This window comes from Diadema antillarum, unplaced genomic scaffold, assembly GCF_040938485.1.
Source record: "Diadema antillarum isolate AM-2024a unplaced genomic scaffold, OU_Dant_1.0 scf00000188, whole genome shotgun sequence".
In the NCBI taxonomy this organism is placed as follows: domain Eukaryota; kingdom Metazoa; phylum Echinodermata; class Echinoidea; order Diadematoida; family Diadematidae; genus Diadema; species Diadema antillarum.
Genome location: NW_027271077.1, coordinates 1,264,216 through 1,284,674, shown reverse-complemented (window position 1 = coordinate 1,284,674; position 20,459 = coordinate 1,264,216). Strand labels below are relative to the sequence as shown.

Genomic DNA, 20,459 nt, shown 5'->3' with positions numbered 1-20,459 from the left:
TCAGTGTGTGTGTGTGTGTGTGTGTGTGAGTGTCTATCTGTGTGGATGTCTGTATCTGCGTTTTTTATCTGTTTCTTTGTGTGTGTCTGTGTGTCTGTCTTGTATGAGTGTGTGCGTGTGTGTGTGTGTGTGTGTGCGCGTGTATGTGTGTGTGTGTGTGTGTGTGTGTGTGTGTGTGTGTGTGTGTATGTCTGTGTCTGTGTCTATGAGACTCTTGGATCAGGAGATTTTTTTTTTTTTGCCCAGTGCGTATACTCTTGAGGACAACATGTTATCATTGTTATCATAATAACAGGTGTAAAAAAAAAAAATATTCTTGGACATATTATACTAGGGAAATGAACCCCAGCGGAACAGCAGTGTGAACATCTAAGAGACTAACCATCCTTTGCAAATGAAACGATTTCACCATAACACAACATCTAACGAAGAAAAGCTCTCCCTTACGAAATAAGAAAACTAGAACAGAACCGGGTATAACGCATTGCTGACAAGTTTAAAATGGTGCCCATTCCAAATTTGTTCATCGATCTACGGAACATGAGTGACCTAGTCCGATTTTGATAAAGGTCATCATGGGTGAATCACACTTCAGAACTTTGAAAAGGAAAAACTCTAGACATTTCAGCTTCAAGCAAGCTAAGGAAAGAAAGCAGTGTAAGTGTAACATATACATATATACATATTGTTACACAAATCTGAAATCTGCTGGCTTCAACACACTTTCCTTGTTAGACACCGTAACCGTTTTGCGTAGTAAAAATAATGGTTGCTTTTTTTTTTGTTTCTGGAAACAATATCTGATTGATGCGGAACGATTTTTTGATCATTCGCGGGATATCTCATCGCTCGCCCCCTGGTGGGCGGAGGAGATTCTCGGGGGGCCAAGCTAACAAGGTTTGGTGCGTCCCATGCGATGTAACAACAACTTGCCATCAAAGTGTGAATTTCACCACAATTTAGTTTGTCCAGAGCATGGCGGTACAGTTAGCGCCTAAACCGCGTGAGGGGGTATCGGTTACACGTTGCCGTGTCGCCTGTAAGAAGCAGGTCGCTGTTGGTGTCTACGAAGCCCCCCGTGTTTGTATTTTTAGCATTAGAGATCTCCAATCGGCATCAATTTAATTGCGTACATTTATTCTTCCAAATCATGTACCAAATCTCAGGGCAGCAGTTCTCTGCTTCGAACGATCACAATAAAACAGGAAATTACCCACGAGATGGCAGGATTTCATTAGCTACTGATTTGATATCTAAAGAAAATGACGAAACTTGCATCAACATCCATTCATTTGATTTTACTTCTGGTCCTCTATACCTGATTTCCGCGAGTCTTTGAGTTCCCTAAGCTTGAAATTGGGTCTCTCACCACCTGATATATCAATTACCATTTCTCATAGGAAATTACTTACTTGAATGTGAACTCACGTGACACGACATAATGCTCCTGCGACTATTGCTCCAGCTTTATTTTCTCCAAGGACTTAGGGTTATTGTTAGTGTCAGGGTTGTGTTCGGGTTTTAGATTTACTTTGATGTGAGTATTAGGATTAGGATTAGGGTTAGGGTTACATTTGTGGGTAAGATTTATGTTGTGTTTAGCGTGCAGATATTTCATCGGAGCAATTGTCGCAGGAGCACAATATGTCACGGAACTGGTAACGCATGCTTATTGTTTGCAGTTGAATGAAGTATAGGCTTATGTCGAAAAAACAAAAACGAAAGCACAATACAGACAGCGGAAGTTATGTATGAAAAGATGTACTGTAGGCTGTGGTAACAAAGCATGGCAACAAGCGTATATAGGGCCTGGAGTTTTTTTCATAAAGCTGTTCTTAAAGTTACGAACGACTTAAGAACAACTGGTGATCAGTTCTTGTGCTGAATTATTGAAATTCTGATAAGTATAGCACATTAGAACGTGTTCCAGTCGTTCTTTATGAACAGCTTTATGAAACACTCCCAGAATCCTTTGACGGGATTTTGCTTGCAAAAAAAAACAACCCACCAACAACAAAAGTCTCACCGAAATAGAAGCATTGAAAACCTCCGAATAATTTCATCAAAGATACTGTACTTCGACGTGTTTTTTTACGTCTGCAATCCATGGGAGGTGCGGTGGTGTCCGAACGGTCCTTAACCTGCTCTGCTCTACCCATCAAAGTCTGAGACATAAAAGTGTGCCTCGAATTGCGAAAGTTTTACAAAGGTTTGCGTAGAAACAGAGAAGGAAGTTGTTCGCGGCTGAATTTTAAGCTTCCGCAAAAGAATTAACAGAATTAATGAAAAAGCGATGCGCCTGCCTTCATTGATTTAAATTCCTTGCCCGCAACTTCTTGCGGTATAACTAGGAAGGTTGCAAGGTTCTTTGTGTGTGGGGGGGGGGGGGGGGGGGAGGGGTGGGGCGTTGTGAGTATTCACGCTGAACCTCAAATGGAAATACAGTTTCATGGAAAGCTAAAAACAACTAGAGTTAGAAAGAACCGTGACAATGAAATACCAAGGGATGTCTTTCCTCTGCTTGTTTGTGAGATGCGCCTCTTTGCAGGGGTCGGTTTAAAGTCTGGACAATAATGGTGTGGTGAAGTACGAAGGGGAAAAACAGCTCAGAAGTAATTCCTGTGGTGTAAGTCGCTTCACATTCAGCAGGAAATACTTATATTACGTTTCACTTTCAGCTGATGTTAAGCATATCAGCTGCAGTTGCTTTCAAATATTGGATGGCAGGTTGCCCTTGAAATAATGGATGCTAAGTTTGTATAGGTTGTGACTAACCATGAAATGCAGATCACTAAATGTGGTATACAATTTTGCTCGTTTTTGTCGTCCTTGCAGTTTTCGCCATGTGCAAGAACCTCCATTATTATATCAGTCAGCAATTTGACAATATTTATTCAGTTTGATTTGATTTGGAAAAAAGATCAATATTGGCAGCCATGTTAAATTGTCAAGGAGCATTATTTCTAGACTCGTGAGTTGAGAATGTGCTCATCTAATGCGCTGTACAAACGAATGTTCATGCTGAGTTGTTCCCGAATGCTCTTACGCTGTATGCTCTTAGAGAACAAATGTGAGGAAACATTGCAGACTTCACGAAGTGTTTGCCTAATGATTCACTCTTTAAAAAAACACGATCTCCAGAGCATTATGGGAGCGTGAATGACAACCGCTCAAGTAAGTTTCAATCAGTTCAATCTCCAACTTTTCCTCTTTTTGTGTCCTCTTTTTTTTCACTATCGCTTCCCTCCAGATATGACGGGTCGTGAGCCGTTCCATAGCAGTCATGGACACGTTGGAGAGCGCCCCCTATAGTGCAAATCTTCCTCCGTAAGTACGACACCTCCAACGTTTCATAGCTGCATGTGAAACCTATACAGGTCCTACATACATTGGTGGAAGTTTGAAAGTTTCAAAATTATTTTCTGTGTTGATGTACTGCATCTGCATTGAATATACTCAATGTAGTTATGAAGTGCTAGACAATATTCATTACATTTTGAATGTGAAAGTTTCGTTCTAATATTCATTTTTTAAAAACTTGTCATTGAATGAAATTGAAAGTGTGTTGACATCTTTTTTTTTTCCAAACTGACACTTCAGCCTGATCTCGCCAGGTTTAGAAATGTAGCAAGAAAATGAATCATGATGTTACAATAAGCATTCTTAAAACCAGTGCTGCAGATTTTCGGTGATGGTAACTACCTTAATGAATTTTATTTAAAGATGTCCTTTCACAAAATATCAAAATACAAAGAATGCTGGCATATTGTGGGATTCACTGCATGTTTTGAAATGCCAGAAATACCCCTTTGGCCACTCTGATATATGATTTTTAAAAAAGATAGTCTTCCACCTGAACCGAGGCGATGCTTTAAAAAGAATGAAAATCGAAAATGATATTCGATTGGGGATTTTTGCTGAATGTCAGACCACAACCCGTAACTTAGCAACAACCCGTCGCCTGTTGTCTCCCTTGAAAAATTGGCGCCACATAGCATCTCCAGTGTGGTGTGCCTACCCTCCAGTCAACGTCTCCCCACATTGTCAGATGTTTCTTAATCTGGCGAGACTTGAGTTCAAAAGTGCACATTGCCGATTGTCTAGATGCGATTCGATTTATCAATAAATGCAATTTGTGCGTCAGAAGTTGTGACATTTTTCTCATTCCAGTCGCAAGTCATATTACCAGCGGCATGTATTGTGTGCTGTCTCTGTGCTCCTCATCATTCATTTAACGTCTCTAGACACAGAGCGCGTGCCCTTTGAAAAAGCTGACGTCTGCGCGCATTGTTTTTCTCATTTACTAATCTTTAATGTGCATGGCAGAATTTACAAAAGACAAGCTTCACATTCACGTAAGAATAAGTTAATCAGGTATCTAATCAAATTGATATTCATCGAATACGGTTCACCTAAGTAATCTAAACAGCAACTCGAGCAACTCAAAATGATGCATAGTTTGATTTGTGTATAAAGATGATAGATACTTAGCGACGAAATATAAATATTATATGAAAGAATTGTTGTTTGTTGTGAGCAGTAACTGCAGAAGCAGTTTTTTGTTTGACATTGTAAAGCAGACCCCATCTGCAGATCGTGAGGTACGGATTAAAAACTTGCCCATAAGCACTCATGTCAACCCTAAAACTGTTACCTTTCTACAGGCGGTGCGCATGTTCTAAAAGAAAACTTCAACAAGAACAAAAACCTATTATCTTTAGCTAGAATATGTCTTAAATGCCGCGGGTAATCATCCCTGAAATGAAGCACGGTACATTATCTTACCATCTCCGATCGTCTGTACGTCAGGAATGGACAATTACGCCGAGTATATAATTCGAAAAGGGCAAGAATTTTTCCACTCCTGCTATTTTCGTGTGGACGAAGAGAAAATGTAACGACTTAGCGGTACCTTTCAGCTGCCCACTCGACCTTATAGGTTGTTTTCCTTGCAGCCTAATGATGTTTTTTGTTCGAGAGAGAAAGAGGTTTGTGTTAAAGAAAGAGTAACCTCTGGAATGAAGTCATTAACATGAAAGCAGTGACAAGAAAACGAAACAATAAAAAAAAACATTGCGGAATACTTGCCGTAGGGTTTACTTCTTCTGAAATTTTGTGTGTGAAACTTCATCGTCATATATCTTTTTTTTTTCATTAAAAAACAACAAGCACAAATCAAGATGATGTCATTACGAAGAGTGGATGGTTTTCAAGAAGAAGAGAAGTATACCGATGAACGTCTAGTCCCAAAATGTAAATCTGGGTCATTCTAGGCAAACATTTGTTTTTGTAGGGTAAGATTTATTTACAAAAGAGAATGAGAGCATCTTGACTTGTCCTCTCAGGTATACGTTATTGGATCGTGGGATTGGTCACTTCGGTGGTGAAAAGTCAAGATGACCTTTGTTTGCTGAGGTGAGCTTAAGTGGACAACCAATCATACTCTTCCCCCTCTAAAAGTCAACACTGGGCTGTTCTCTTGCTTCAGCAGGGATTTGAGAGGAGTTGTCGCTGTGTGTGTGTGTGTGTGTGTGTGTGTGTGTGTGCGCGCGCGCGCGCGTTCGGGTTACAATTCGTTGTTCCGAAGGTTCGTTATTCCGAAGATTCGCTTATCCGAAAATGAAAAAAAAAAGGCTAATAATTCCGAAGACTCGTTAGTTTTCATTTTCCGGATTACCGTACTTTCGGAATGTCGAACCTTTGTCATTTTCGGATGATAGAAGCTTCGGAAAGGGAATCTTATTTCATTTTTTTGGATTCACGAACCTTCGGAATAACGCACCTTCGGAATAACGAACCTTCGGAATAACGGCACGAATATTTGGATCAACGAACCCTTATTTCATTTTTGGATATAAGAACATCTAGGTATACGAAAATAAATTATGTGTTTCGGAATAACGAACCTTATTTCACTTTTGGATTAACAACTCCTCGGAACAACGAACGTCACTCTTGTGTGTATGTGTGTGTGTGTGTGTGTGTGTATGTGTGTGTGTGTGTGTGTGTGTGTGTGTATGTGTGTGCTTAATATTAGATGATTTCTGCACTCGGACTACGTGCATCACAAACTTTTGAATGGAACTAACATAATGATTCATAGCTTTCCTAAAGCTTTCGTGAGACGAATTAACTTTTACATTTTGACATCGTAAAACATTTCAACCACTAAAGAAATAAAGAAACAAATTTGGTTGGATATGATCTTTTACATACTTCAATCACCTATGGGTCAGTTTAGCATAACCAGTCGATTACAGGGGTAGATCATAATTATGGCACTAGAAGATTAATTCTTATAAGTTAAATAAACTGCAATGGAAATTAAACTAAAGTGAGATGAATTCAAAGAACAGAACCCATGATCGTAGAAGAATTTTACTAAACAACTTGCAGCGAAAGTGCATATCTCCATCGCAGTTCTGGAAGGAGCCTCGTGAAAGGGACTAGAATAAGATTGAACCAGGTAACGACTCCAGCGGTGTGAAGATTTTGCCCTGGTTTCCTGGTTGCTCTTCAACGATGTAACAGCTCACTTCGAGGTATCACGTTTCAATCTTGATCCTCCTGAGCAAGCCATCAGTGGGCTCGATGCGGATATGTAATACAACTCAGAGATGTGGAATCCACCGCGGCTTTAAGCTGATGAAATGTCTCTTGTTTAGGAGAGATGGATAGTCCGAAGACCTTTCCATTTCAAACACAATTATTTGCCTTGGTCTTAGATGTCATGTAAGATACCCGGGTACTTCAAATTCGAGGAAAATGGTTGAGCGCACAGACCAGGTGTAGCGACGACATGGGATCATCGCAGAATAGTCAGATATTGGGCTTTTAATATGACTGTGTTTTGTTATGCCATGACACGAGAATACACAAGAGAGAGGGAAAAATCGTCTGTTAGTGAATTGTGTCACGGTACTGACGAAATCAATATTAGCCGCACTTCCAGGACACAAGGGTATAATATTTTTTCTCCCACTTCTGTGATTGTATGGTACATAATGATGCGAGAACTGAGTGATTAGTTTGCTTTAATGGGGGTACTTGACGTCTAGAATTAAGCTCATTTGAAACAAAATTTTATTTCAAAGTGTTTGAGTGTGCATGACGATAAAACCTAAGATACTGCAGTAAATTTTAGGCTTGGATCCCTCTATCATACAATAATATGCTGCGATAATATTTCTTTAAAAGATACTAAACAAAATATACAGACCAAAACTTGTTAATGCTCTATTAATTTAAGTTGTTTTGACACTACAGGAAAGTGATATCGCATGCCCTGATTATGATGTAATCATGGCCGAGCGTCAACCAAGGGCCTATATAGAATTAATGCAAAGTGTTTTCTAGGGAAACGGGTGAATTGTATCTCCAAAATACGTCTCCAAAACCAAGAACCCTGCTCAAATACGAGGAATAAAATCCGAATAAAGGGGAAGGAAATTGAGAGGGATCCGGTGACCGTCAGACGCAATACACTGAATAATTCCGGCTTGGAAACCAGCCTTTAAATTGAAGACGTATTTGGTTGCATGAATGTGCATGGATCCGCATCTATGGTGGCCGTAAAAACGCCCGAGTCGTGTTCTTCTTTATCGCCGGTCATTTCTTATTCCGATTGGCGATTGCGAGTCACGTTGTGTGTCCTGGGTTGCGCCAGACTGCTCGCCTTCTATTAATGAATTCCAGTCTCATGACAGTCGCTTCGTACTATAGTACCTTGTCGGGCAAAGCAGACGGGTAAGTAGGCATCGCTCACTCGTCATCTGTGCCCGAAATTACGTCAGAATTTGGCTCGCAAGGAAACAGGATGAATAATGTGGCCTCGTGTTGCTACTGAATTTCATTGCAACACTATAATCTAATATAGTTAGTAATCTATTAAACGTTATTGTTTGCATTGGATATTATCATTGCTGAAGTATAAACGGCCAGACCATCTTGTGCAAAAATGTATTGAATCTGATTTAAGAATATAAATTTAGTATTGGTGTCAGTATACTCGCAAAAAAGTCCGACATTTGATTAGTCTTTAATAAAAAAACAATGAAAATGTCAGGGTTGTAGGTCTAATCTAAAAACACTACAAGAGCAAGCAACTTCCTTCTTACTTCTCCTTTAAGAGGGTATGTATAGAGAAACGTACAATCAAACCCGCTCACCATGTTCATATCTTCTGCTGATACAGAAATCACTGACTTTTGTTGCACAATATCCTGATGAATAGATCACATTATCGTGTGTCTCTCAGGTTTCCCAAACGGAGTCTTTGTTCCCATCATCCCTAGATGTCGAATGAATGTCATACAAATATCACCCTTTTAGAGGTGAAATATAACACTTGACATCCCCATGGGAGTTAATTCCCCCCCCCCCCCACCCGTCGAGATTATATTTTCCCGAAGCGCACAGCGTTGAGGAAAAAATATTGTCTCGATGGAAAAATATAGCTTTCTACGGTCTGTCAAGTGTTGTTTCAAAACGAATGTTTGTTTTTTAAAAAAAAAAATCATATCGGTCTATCTCAAAGAATTAGTTAACTCACCTGTCCCCACACGTAGTCGTAGCTCACAGCATCAATCCCTTTTTCTTCTTCCTAAACTTAATACAAAATTTTATGGTGACAGCTCCTTTTCAGTTGCTGCCCCGAGATTATGAAACTCACTACCACAGCATATCTGTCAGTCGTCTACTTTGGTTTATTCAACTCCTCTTTAAAGACTTATTCATTTGTAAAGTAATCATTTTCTCTCTTTTTTTTTTTAAATTACGTATATTAATGCATACAGTTGTATGATTGCATCGATTTCTTATTATTTTGAATGTAATTTACTATATGTGTTTTGTGACGATGTTGTAAAATGGTAAGAGTTATTGTAAAGTGTATCGGGAACATTGCTTTGTTATGGTTATATGCGCTATAGAAGCTTAATTATTATCAAAGACAAAGTAATCTGTTTTACTATCATAAGGGTCTACGTAAATATAGAGATGTCATTTTGTTCAACAGAGGAATGCACATAAAGAGACACAAACGTAGTTATTAGTACGGGCCAAAAGAATGCTTATATTGCCCTTCATTCAGCCGCTTTGTTTTTTCTTTCCCTTCTATCAGACTTCCTACTTCACGGGGAACTCCATGTGATTTTTAGAAAGGAAATGACGCATACTAATCAAGTTGTATACTATTTCAACACTCTTTGTCATTTCATTCTTCTCCTAGGCCTACTTGTAATTTAACTTGAATTAACAAAGTAGAAAAACGCGTCAGCTTTAATTTAACTATAGTCTTCCATTCTTCAATGACACATTATCCACCAAATGCAAGCAAATTTCATATCAATTTACTCGTCAACTTTTTCGTCTCATTTTCCTATTCAAAAAATGCGGAAGTTGCTGACTTTCTTTCTTTCATGATTCCGTCCTCCCACGAGCTGTGGACACAGTTACTCTGAACTCGGCTGCTGTAATTTCACAGTAATTAATTCATTCAGCGAAGTATCCTTTGCAGAGTAGGCCGAGTGGAGAACAAGGAAGAAAGGCTCTTAGACGTAGAAACTCTCGAACGGGTCACATCGCTTATCGGGTTTCAGGCGGAGTTTCATTCACTAATCAACACCTATTCGCAGAGCGCAAACCGAAACCCTTGTAGCGATATTAGAACACGTAGGTGTGTTTAAGCGCACGCGGCAAAACAGTTGTGCTATTTCAGCTTTAACTCATGAACTCATTAGGGACAGAAACTTATCGTCCGAGTTTCCTTGAAGTCATTTACGGCAGCTCTTGTCGAAATGGATGTTCTTGGAAAGTCGAATGAACCTTCGTTTCAGTAGCAAGGCTTGATCAGGACTTGTGTTTGCTTGCTTTGTTAGCATGATTCTTAGCAACACATTCGCATTTAATATTAACCCTCTCCCTGTCCGTTCATTCTACACGTCTCTTTCGTTAATTGTCAAGTAAATTACCAAACATTCTTCAAGTCTAGCAGTGGCGGATCCAGAGGGGGCGCAACCGGCGCACGCCCCCCCCCCCTTTATTTTTCGTTAAAAACAAAAGAAATGAAAAGAAAAAAATATGAAATGAAACCCGGAAGTGGCACCAGAAATATCAGTCACCCCCCCCCCCCTTTACAGAATTCCTGGATCCGCCCCTGCATGTCTAGCCAATAGCTTTCCTGTTGCCTTTATTTTGTGTATAGTCTCGTATCACATTTTTTTTTTTTTAGTTCGGATTTTGCCTTGCTGACCTTGCCCATATATTAATGCTTGCATGCTGAGATGATAACAGGGTATCTTTGTCCCAGGCCAACTTAAAAAGTTTCGTATGCTTAAGACATAACACTCCAAGTACTCCCACCCCCCTGCCTCCTCCCCCTCCATTTCCACCACCACTACCACCACCTTCCCCTTTTCACTGCCCTAAGACGGTATTTATGGGGTTTCTCGTCGTAATCACATTCATCGCCTCCAAGGGGCCGCTGCTCCGTCATCCGCAAGAACTGGGCGAGGGAAGCGAGGCGCTAAGGAGCGAGATGATCGGCAAGCCATTAGTGGGTTCGGGCGCCGTCAACAAGTCACCTCCTTCGAATCATCAGAAAGTGCTTGTGTTGTCACGTTAGAACGTGCATTTAACGAAATTTTAAAGTATATAGTTAAAAAGAAATTAAAAAGAAAGATAAAAACGTTTCTAAAAATGCTTGAAAAGGTAAGCATGATAGCAAGTTTAAGGAGAAAGTAAGAACGCATTGTTTCATGTATCACTCAAGAGCGATGTATAGAAGGTGCGGTGAAATGCCTTGCAGAGCTTGTCTTGAGCTAGCAGAATTAATTTGACTATATTTTTTTAGATATATCGTAAATGTTGCTGCGTTTGCAACGAGTCGCTTCGATTTTCTTTTCTGTGATTACAGATCAGCAAAGATGAAACGCTTCTTGTCAAAATGGTGTCATCTTTTGTCAATGTCGAATTTTGTGGCCATCTTTTTCGGTTACCATCTATAACACCAAGCCTTTGAGACTGATTGACAGACAGACAACTTGTATCCCGGCCATATGAAATCTTAAACTCCACTGAACAGGTGCACTTAGACACCACAGGGGTAAGAAACAAGAACATTACAAAAGACGTATATCCCGCATGCTCTGTTTCTTGCATTGAAATGAAATCTTTCCCTTTCCATTACTACTATTTGTAAAAAAAAAAAAAAAAAGGAAAAAGATTGTATCTTTTAGACAAAGTTACAGAAAATCAGTGAAAATCAATGCGTGGCTGTCTGATTTTGCACGCCGGCGATGGTTTGTTTACTACTTCGTCTGATCTGCACTAGAGCAATAGTTTTTCGAGGGGTACTATCAGTCATTCCTTAAAAGTCAAAATCCTCAAGAAATAAAGTAAAAACAAAACCCCGACAAAGACTGTTATGAATGCGGTTATGCAACTGGTTGTATTTTGTAATCTTCATGTGAAAAAAAAGTGAATCTGAATTCTAAGCAACTATTACGTAACGGCTTGAAAGCATACACTGTAACTGCGCTTACCTGGGTTTGCTAATAGATACGGACATAGACTTTGAAATATCTTTCTTGGAAGCATTAAAGAGGCACTGACATTACGTGGAACCGTGCGTGATAAGACTCACACATACTCATGGACAGGACCGGCTTTTACCTTGCTGCCAAACTCCGCTGGACTGTTATGAAGAAAAAATGATAGACAAGACGCCATATTGAAATTTTGATTTGAATGCTGAATACACCACAGTCGCAACCGTCTTCTTTCTTTCGTACGGGGGCAACGCGACTCATTCCGACGATTAACAGGCCAAATTCTGCCGCATGGCTAAAACTGCGTAAAGAGCTTTTATCGTGACGACGCGACGACCGACGATGAGCGCTCGATCAAAGTGCACTCCAATCCACCCCACTGTTTGGCTCCTGAGGGCACGCTGCGTCAACCTCATCCCCAGGGGTCTCACTGAAGCACTCTCCAGCGTACGAAACCAACCTCCCATAGATGGGCACTGCCGTCGCCCTTCTTGAAATACACTGAGACTAACAATTAAGCGGATTGGCAGCGGGGACCTGGCTCTAAGAGGACGAGTCATCGCACTTCGAAGATCGGGCACGGCCGTCGTTTGGCCTGCGACGAGAAAGACTCGAGTGTTTGTGCAAACGCTTCACATGAGTCTACGACGATGAAATGAATGAAATCGTTTTGATATCAGTTCTCTGATTTTTCTTTTGAATGAGAAATGATGAGAGTGCGCCCTTCAGTCGTAGTATGACAACAAAACTCTGTCGCAGTATCCTCTAGGTTCTTTTCGATCATGGATTGCTCAATCTTTCTTTTTTTTTATATTCAATAAGGACAGGTTCCTGAGAAGCAAATAAAGCAAACTGAATTGACTTTGCTTTCCAGAAAGAACAAACTACTTTCAAGATGATGGCTGTCCAAGATAAATCATTTTTTACAAACTCATCCAGAAATAGACTGGACACTATTCAGTAAATTCTAACAGTTTAAAGACACTGTCCTTTTAGGTCTACTTCCGAACGTACGCGCAGATTATTGGCATCATTTCCTTACTACATGTACTAATATCATAATTTTACTGTTACCTTGTTGATATTGCAATAACAGTTACTAGTATATCCTTATCACAGTGTTTGTTTCTTTTTATCTCGTTCTGGTGTAGCTTTTGTGTAACTAAGTAATTTCGATGAAGAACAAGCATCGAAAAGCTTGTAAAAAATCAAATCATCTTCACCAAAAAAAAAAGAACAAAAAACAGCGTTCATTGTCTAGATACAATTTCTTCGATGCGAGAAGTTGGCGAAACTGTTATATTTGTCAGCAATCAATTATCTAAAAAAATCTAAATCGACACAAACTTACTCCTTTACATTTTACCGTAACACATGTGATAGAACGCATATCGCATATACCTCGCAGGCAAACTGAATCTATAAGGGCAACTGGATTTCAAACAGGGTTGTTAGATGACGTATTAGTGAACCGACAGCCTTCCTTCAATATGGACGCATTTCATGACTGATATCTACAGTGAGAGCATATTGACGGGAGGAGGGGGGGGGGTAGATTTGATTCCAGTGAAGAGAAGGAAAGGGGTCAACACTGTGGACAGCCCAACGGACTTGCCTTCTGATCGATTCGCGCGTTACGTTACGCAGACACGAGTCAGATCGAACCAGCTATTAACGCTACCTCCACGAGTGCATGATGGATGCTATGAGAATTTTATGAGGGCTATAACTGTCATCGCCGAACAACTTCTTCAAAATATCCGCGCTGGAAAACACCCATGCTCATCTGTCGTCGCTGAATGAAGGCACTTCTTTCTCTTATTCTACGACGCAGGGACAGTATTTTTGTCGAGGGCCGTTACTTCGGGAGCGCATGTCCCCAAAGATGAATGGAAAGGTCTTCTCAAAACCAATATAGGGTTAAAGCTGGGATCACAGACAATCGAATGCGTCGTAGGCCTCACTATCTTTAGCTCAGCTGTTTCATGAAATTTTTCTGTGTCTAGATTTGCGTGCTGCATGTGTGGTGCAGTTTATGAAATGTTTCTAGGTCAGTTTGCCTGCATGCGACAGTACTGAACAATTTAATGCATGCATGCAAGGCATTCTATTTCATCAAAAGCAGGAGCTTGAATGGATTTCTGTGGATCGTGACTATGTTTCGGTCTGAGATTTCAGTGTGAAAAACACCTTAAAGATGTTAAATTGTCATTGGCTTTCAGCCTTGGACAACTCTTTTACTCGACGAGTGAATGCGGGTGACACTGTTGCCCCCGGTTAAGGTAAAAGTGCAAAATCATATAAAGACAGGGTCTAAGAAATGGCGGCTTTGGGGCGTACCACGGCGAAGGCCTGGTGTAGAGGGGGGGGGGGGAAATCTTTTCCCCCAAAGGAGTTTCGAGAACGATTTGGCTGGCTGCTCTACCGTGGGAGTAATGGCAGTTATGGTCCTTAGTATCAATAATAACCTCATCAGTGTAAGTGCCGCTCTCCCAGAAGGCCCATTTGCAGTCATTGTTACCATTACCCCAACGCTGCCTCAGATACACATTCTGACACCTTGCTCGAGAAGGACATCACTATAACAAAAACATCTCGTTTGAGAGCGTATGCACTCAGTGGGATTCGAACTCGGGACCTCCGTTTGTAAAGTCTGCAGTCCTTGTCCACTGAGCCACAGTGCTCCAAATCCCAATCTTTTCAACAGATTGGCAAGTCCGCGTCTCCAGCAACTTCCTAAACTTCTGTAACGCCCTCTACCTAACAATCTTATCATGCAGGAACCAACCTTCAAAACACACTTAATGATGACGGTGAGAGAAAGATGGGTCACGTTTGCAAATTCAGAGACTTTGAAAATTTAACATCTCTCAAAAAAATAACCCCCAAAACCCATGAAAATTACTGCTACGTTCATCGATCTACCTTAAAGAGAATACTTATATAATGGAAAAGATTACAATACAACAACGTGATAATTATCTACGTAAGATGTGAAGTTCGCGAATGATTTTTATGAGTAGGCCCACAAAACATCTATCGTCAACTATTCTCCCGCGAAACCGTTTCATGATGAAATATATCCTCTATTCCATGTGGGGACATTACCGGAAATGAAATTGATGTTTTTACGCGCCTTCGCGGATGTAATCTCACTTGCTTTTCGGCGCTAGACGCAATACAGTATTTATGGGAGTCATGCACACTGATATGGTTTCCCTTCACAAACCATTCGTTTTCCACTTTTTCATGGATTGTTTGCCATCACCTGAGACGAAATGCTGCACATAAAACCTAAGTACAGCCCATTTAGCATTCAATTCCCATATGTTCAATTTTTCGGCATTTCCATCACTCTGTCTCTCTCTGCCTTCCTGCGTATGTTTGCATGACTTGTTCTCAAGAAGTGTCAGACGCTAACCCCCACCCCATCTTACTTCGTTTCCGTAGTCATCAAAGGAGGCAACGAGCAACAAACTTTGAAACACTTTAACAATGATCTCAGCGATCAGTCTTTCTCGAACTGAGATGAATACAAAACAAAGTCTGACAAAAGAGGAGGAAAGAGAGATAGAGAGAGAGGGGGGAGATATGGGGGTGGGGTGGGGAAGAGGAAAATGAGGGCGAAATGATTTTCCATTGATCCCAAGTGGTCATGTAGCGATCGTATTCTGCTGTGATATTCCATTACGCAGTCATTAATTCCGCACACGGTTGAAACAGACTACTCAGACAGGCCAAGTCTTCCGTATAATGCGTCACGTTTCGTTCCCTCCTGAACTAAAATCACGACCATGACTCGGGTACTAACATTTCCTTGCCGCGAAGGGAAAAAATCATCATCATCATCATCAACAACAAAAAACAGCAACAGCAATAACAACAACAAAACATCATGAGAAAGAGGGTCATTGTACAGGGCCTCAGCTGAAAACTTCACCGATGCGGAAAATTTTCTTGAGCGTTGCTCATCCGCGCAATCTCACTTTGTTTTCGTGACCACTGGCTGCAAGCTCATCGCCGAGTGAAAAGAATGAAAAAGGCTGACTTCTCATCGACGTGGAAGCTAGTTTCCAAATTGATTGGTCGAAAACATCCGAAAGGAATTCGAAAATTGCCGTCACCAGGCATCGCTAGTCTCATTACTCAAGTTGATAGGTGATCGCTCGATCCGGTATCTGCTGTAATAGCCCGGCAAAGTGGCCGCAAATATTGCTGATTGTTTGCTAGACCATTTCATCTGTTTGCGCAAATCACAATGGCGGAAAAGAAGTTTCTTCTTTGATAAAGTTGGTAATGTTTTGACATTGGAATTTCCCACCACCGGTAAGACTGGTTTAAAACAAATTGAAAAAAAAAAAACACACGAAGCATTACAATTATTTCCAACTTCCGAGATCTAAGGGAAGAAACAATATTCCAAATGCCAAAGATTCCTCGCTCTTTCATTTTTCTCAGCTTTAGAATTAGGGTTTTCTCCTTTTCGGTACAACCAATTATTCATCCCTGGCGTACGATAAAGTTGGAAGTAGGATATTCATAGTTGAATGCAACTTAAACGCTTTACATTTCTTGCGCGATGGTTTCCTTTCTGCAATACTGCCGTCTTAATGTTGTCTGCAAATTCGATTTTTTTTTTTACTACCTCTCGCTATAGTTTGCGATATTCAGCGAGCGATTGATTCGAATCAAGTCGTTCTATCATGCAATACTAAAAAACCAAACAGCTTCAAATGATTTGAAAACAGAATGTAGGGCATGTCATTGGCCATTTCTTCCACGCCAGGGAGCCTTCCAGTTTTTAATGAAATTACGTACAATTATCTCGCATTTATTCGGCCTCCACTTGTAGGTAATGTTTGACGCTCAATGCTCCGAGATCGGTGGGCTTCGATACTGGTGGACATTTAATCAAAAATATATTTGTGCCAGGAATAAAAATTCTCCGTAGAACGGATGTGGAGGTATTCACAAGAGTTTAAAGGACGATGAAATTCACGGATCTCTTTATTTCGCTTAATTATAGTATGGCCACACTCATTCGCTTTATGACGCGCGAGGCCTGTTCAAATCAAAATGATATTGCAAAGTTTACATTGCTGAGGCCCATTCCGGTAGAATTGTGGATACCCTCAGGTTTGTCATCATTGTTCTTCAGTACAGTGACGTATTTCTCCTTTCACTTTAGAAAACCTTATATTAATGTCGTTGAACTCGAGTGTGGCATAGTGAAAAGTCAACAGTGTTTTGTTTGTTTATTGAACTGGGCTAGAAAACATCACACAGCTTTTGTCGCAGATCATCTTCTCAATGATTGTTGGTGTTCGTCTGCCTTGGAAAGGTTCGCTCTCTGGAGTGCTGATGACCCGATCGTGACGATTTCATTCGTTGCTCGTGCCACTAATCATCTCACTCTCCATATCAACAATTTGTGTATACGCGTCCGCTGATTATGCTGTTTCTTTGCATACGTGTCTACGCACTACGTAAATGTTATGTTCTTTCTTCTTTCTTGTTTTCACAATAGTCGAACTCTCTCGAACGGTTACCAGTGCAATCTTTGAGACCCAATAGGGATATATGTTTATCATAACGTGTTTTAAAGAAGCACTTAATTAATTCTGACCTTCTACTTGCTTTTGAAATCAAATTTCAGGGATCAGCACCCCGCGGTTAACATGCCTGAGATACCTGATGGTCGGGTGGACTTGGGGCCCGCCACAGTTAACTCCTCCTACGTCCACATCGGGTAAGTAAATTTGTGTATATTTTGTATACATTTTCTTCTCTCTCTCTTTTTTTTTTTTCGCTATGTAGACACCAAAGGAACATAGTTTCCATGTGGTGGTCTCTCGCCTAAGTTGATAATTGTTTTGTTCACGTTACAAAAATCCAAATCCAATTCTGTAAATTACGAGAAAGATTCAAGGTGCTTGTCATTTCCTATATATCAGAGTAAACCGTCGGGTTTTACTTGCATATTCTTGAGTTTGGCGCAAATCAAGTTAAAAGTCTTACGCGCATTCTGCGGCTTTTCCACTAAAATTTCATGTGTCGGCTGAGTCATCATCGAAACAAGTCAATTAAATCTAAATTGAATGCTTATGTAGAGGAACTCACCCATTTCAAACATAGCCAATAATCGTTAATCTCGCTGGTATATTATATTTTCATGGCAATTTTTCCGGATTTGTTTCGGCATGTTTGGCACGGTGAACAAAATGGTGAATGGATCTGCAAAGATTCAATTCATGTACAGGTGTAAGGTTTAATGATAGGACCAGTGGCTGTTGTGACGATGCGGGTCTTGCATGTCCAGGTCTCCACGCCTCACACACATGAGGCCAAGATATCAAATACAAGGCAGGAATGACGTACCGTAAAAAACAATCAAACCAGCAAGAAATCAACATATATATATCTGAGAGGTTACTGTGACGTTGTCTATATTTATTGATTTCAGGTGGGACTCAAACACGATTTGCAGTGCTGTTGTTTTTACTTCATTGAATGTTAAGTTCAAAATTGATTTCGAAAGTGACATTTCATCTCGGGGTCCAAAAGAAGCATTTCTTTCGATCGGTGAACATGTTAACACGCATGCATCTTAGTTTACAAAGTATGTGATAGCCATCTTTAAATCTAATGTATGAACAAGTGTCATGACGCCTGTAGCACATCTTTCTTCTACCGCAAACAAGATGTGTCAACTTCATAGTAGAGGTGACTTCGGTTTTTTTGACAAAGGCAGCAACATTTTGTGCGCTTTGTTGTTCTCTCTGTAGTCGAGACACAGGTTCGAAAAAAAAAGCACCCCAAAAAAACCAAAAGAAAACCCCCCCAAAAAAAAACCACGAAAAAATAGAACAAAAATAAAAACAAAAACCCAACAAAAAACAAAGACTATACACAACAGCCCCCAAACCAACCCTGTTGAAAGCTAGCCTTCTTGAAAGTGCCCAAACTTAGCTACACGCAGATCAAAGAAAGAAGTCACAAGTATTGTTTCAGCCTATGTGTTTGTATTACTCACTGTAAGTGTGAATTCTCGGAAAGGCTGCTAAATTAAATAGTGGATTCATCGGTCCGTCACTGGACGCCTAAGGCGCTTGGGTGATGGTGTGTGTGCGTACGTGCGTGCGTGCGTGCAATGACATCAGTAAACTGATCAACTTCAGTAGTGTTTAATATCGTAAAGTTGCTTTGGGTCGTTGCCACTTCCCTCTCCTCGCCCTTATATGTCACAGAGGAAAGTTTGCATTACGAGGAATTCTCGTCTACGTGACGGCTCCACGACCCCGAATGTTGCTAGAAGGTGAATCGGCTGCGTATTGTTAGCATTTTGAGGAAAGGACGGACCCTAGACAGCAAATGAATACTTCTTGTCCGGAAAAAAAGAGTGATACTTCCATCGTCCTAAAAAGAACCAATAACGGTCGAAAATTTGCGTCCATTTGGACGATTAAACAGTTGCGTATACTTCCGCGAAAATCGATTTCGGGTGAACAAGGGGCTTTGTGCGTAGCATAGATTTGGTGCGTTGATATCCATCAATAGCTCTTCCGTTATGGGAACGTATAAGGGAGGCTGGAAGTCGGACACACCCGGGGCTTGCCATCCATGATCGCTTCAACTTTCTAGGGAAATGTAATAGGCTTACAAGAAAGTAGCATTCATTCAGAAGAGAGAGAGAGAAAGTAGGAGCCGTTTCGACGTGTGAAAGCGTTACTGGTAAAGGTACTGATCTCCAAAGTCTGGAAGAAGGAAAGCGTCTCTTTAATCCACATATTAAATATTTGGTGAGACTGGCAGTTATATTAGGTATATTTTCTAAAGTCAGTTGAGCTCGTCTCGTATAGTAATTCTCAAAGATTTAATGCTCAATATCCGGTATACTCGTAGCCAACGGGCGAAGAGACGCAAAGTCTCACAGGATGATTCGATGCCTTGCTAATAATTGATGTTGTGCGGATTAAACCAGCTTCGTGTTCCGTGCTATTTTTATCCTGATATTTGGGCCAGAAGTGTGTCCCAAAAGAGCGGGAAATTTTCCTTCTCTTGATATCGCCTTTGTTTATCGTGTGGTGTTCTGGAAAACTTACGCGTTATTTTCATGCCTCGGAAGATGTGTTTTGTATCATTCCACATATGTGTATTGTATTTCTCCCAATTTGTTTTGAACTTTCGTGGGGAAGACGTTTTACTATCTATTCCAAATTAGATTCGGTAACCCGCATAGACTCCATTTACAGTATCCTCTAGCCTACTCTTACCGCTTAGTGCAAAAAAGAAAAAAAGAAAAAAAGAGAGAAAGAAAAAAAAGAAGGTTGTCTTTACAAGTCATAATACTGAACATGCTCTGGTCCATGAGATATGAATAATTACCACCATACTATAACTTTATTTTGATAATCGCAGCTCCACCATTCCACATGATAAATAAGGAAGGATCTTACCATTCCCATATATAATTTTTATCAACGGTTATGCCATTATAACCGTATTAACCCATTTCTCTCGAAAACTGGGTGCACTATGTGTCGATTTAAAGGGAGTTAGCCATTATACCCCGAACGGTAACGGGTTAAGTGACTGGATGATAAAAGGATAGATAAAGTGGGAGAAAAGTTCATTAGCATCGCTCTGGAGCTCAAAGTCCGTATTTTGCCGGAATCATACCATGATGTCATATCGAACCCCTCGAGTATCTTGACCTCCTCCTCGTGAAGACGATGGGACACTCAATCATCTTTATACACATGGCTGGATGGCTAGCATTTCAGGCGATACGGAGACACGGTCGTAGAGATGATACAATGCATAAACTCCACAAAAGGTTAATTCCATTAACCCGCCGTGAAACACTCTCCTTGCCGTCTTTTGGCGTAACCCTTGAGTTACGGCAGACAT

At 40.5% G+C, this 20,459-nt stretch overlaps 2 protein-coding genes across 2 annotated transcripts in view; one reads left to right on the top strand and one right to left on the bottom strand.

Moving 5' to 3' along the window:
- Nucleotides 1-20,459, bottom strand: part of LOC139723414 (pre-mRNA-processing factor 39-like) — a 444,659-nt gene that overhangs the window by 311,910 nt on the left and 112,290 nt on the right. The gene's annotated exons all lie outside the window — the stretch shown is intronic.
- LOC139723412 (muscarinic acetylcholine receptor M5-like) overlaps nucleotides 1-20,459 on the top strand; it is a 151,155-nt gene that overhangs the window by 62,388 nt on the left and 68,308 nt on the right. Inside the window, exons 2-3 of the mRNA XM_071634656.1 lie at nucleotides 3,251-3,327; nucleotides 17,206-17,298. Coding sequence (XP_071490757.1) covers nucleotides 3,284-3,327; nucleotides 17,206-17,298 — 137 coding nt within the window. The 5' untranslated portion in view covers nucleotides 3,251-3,283. The remainder of the gene's footprint in view (nucleotides 1-3,250; nucleotides 3,328-17,205; nucleotides 17,299-20,459) is intronic.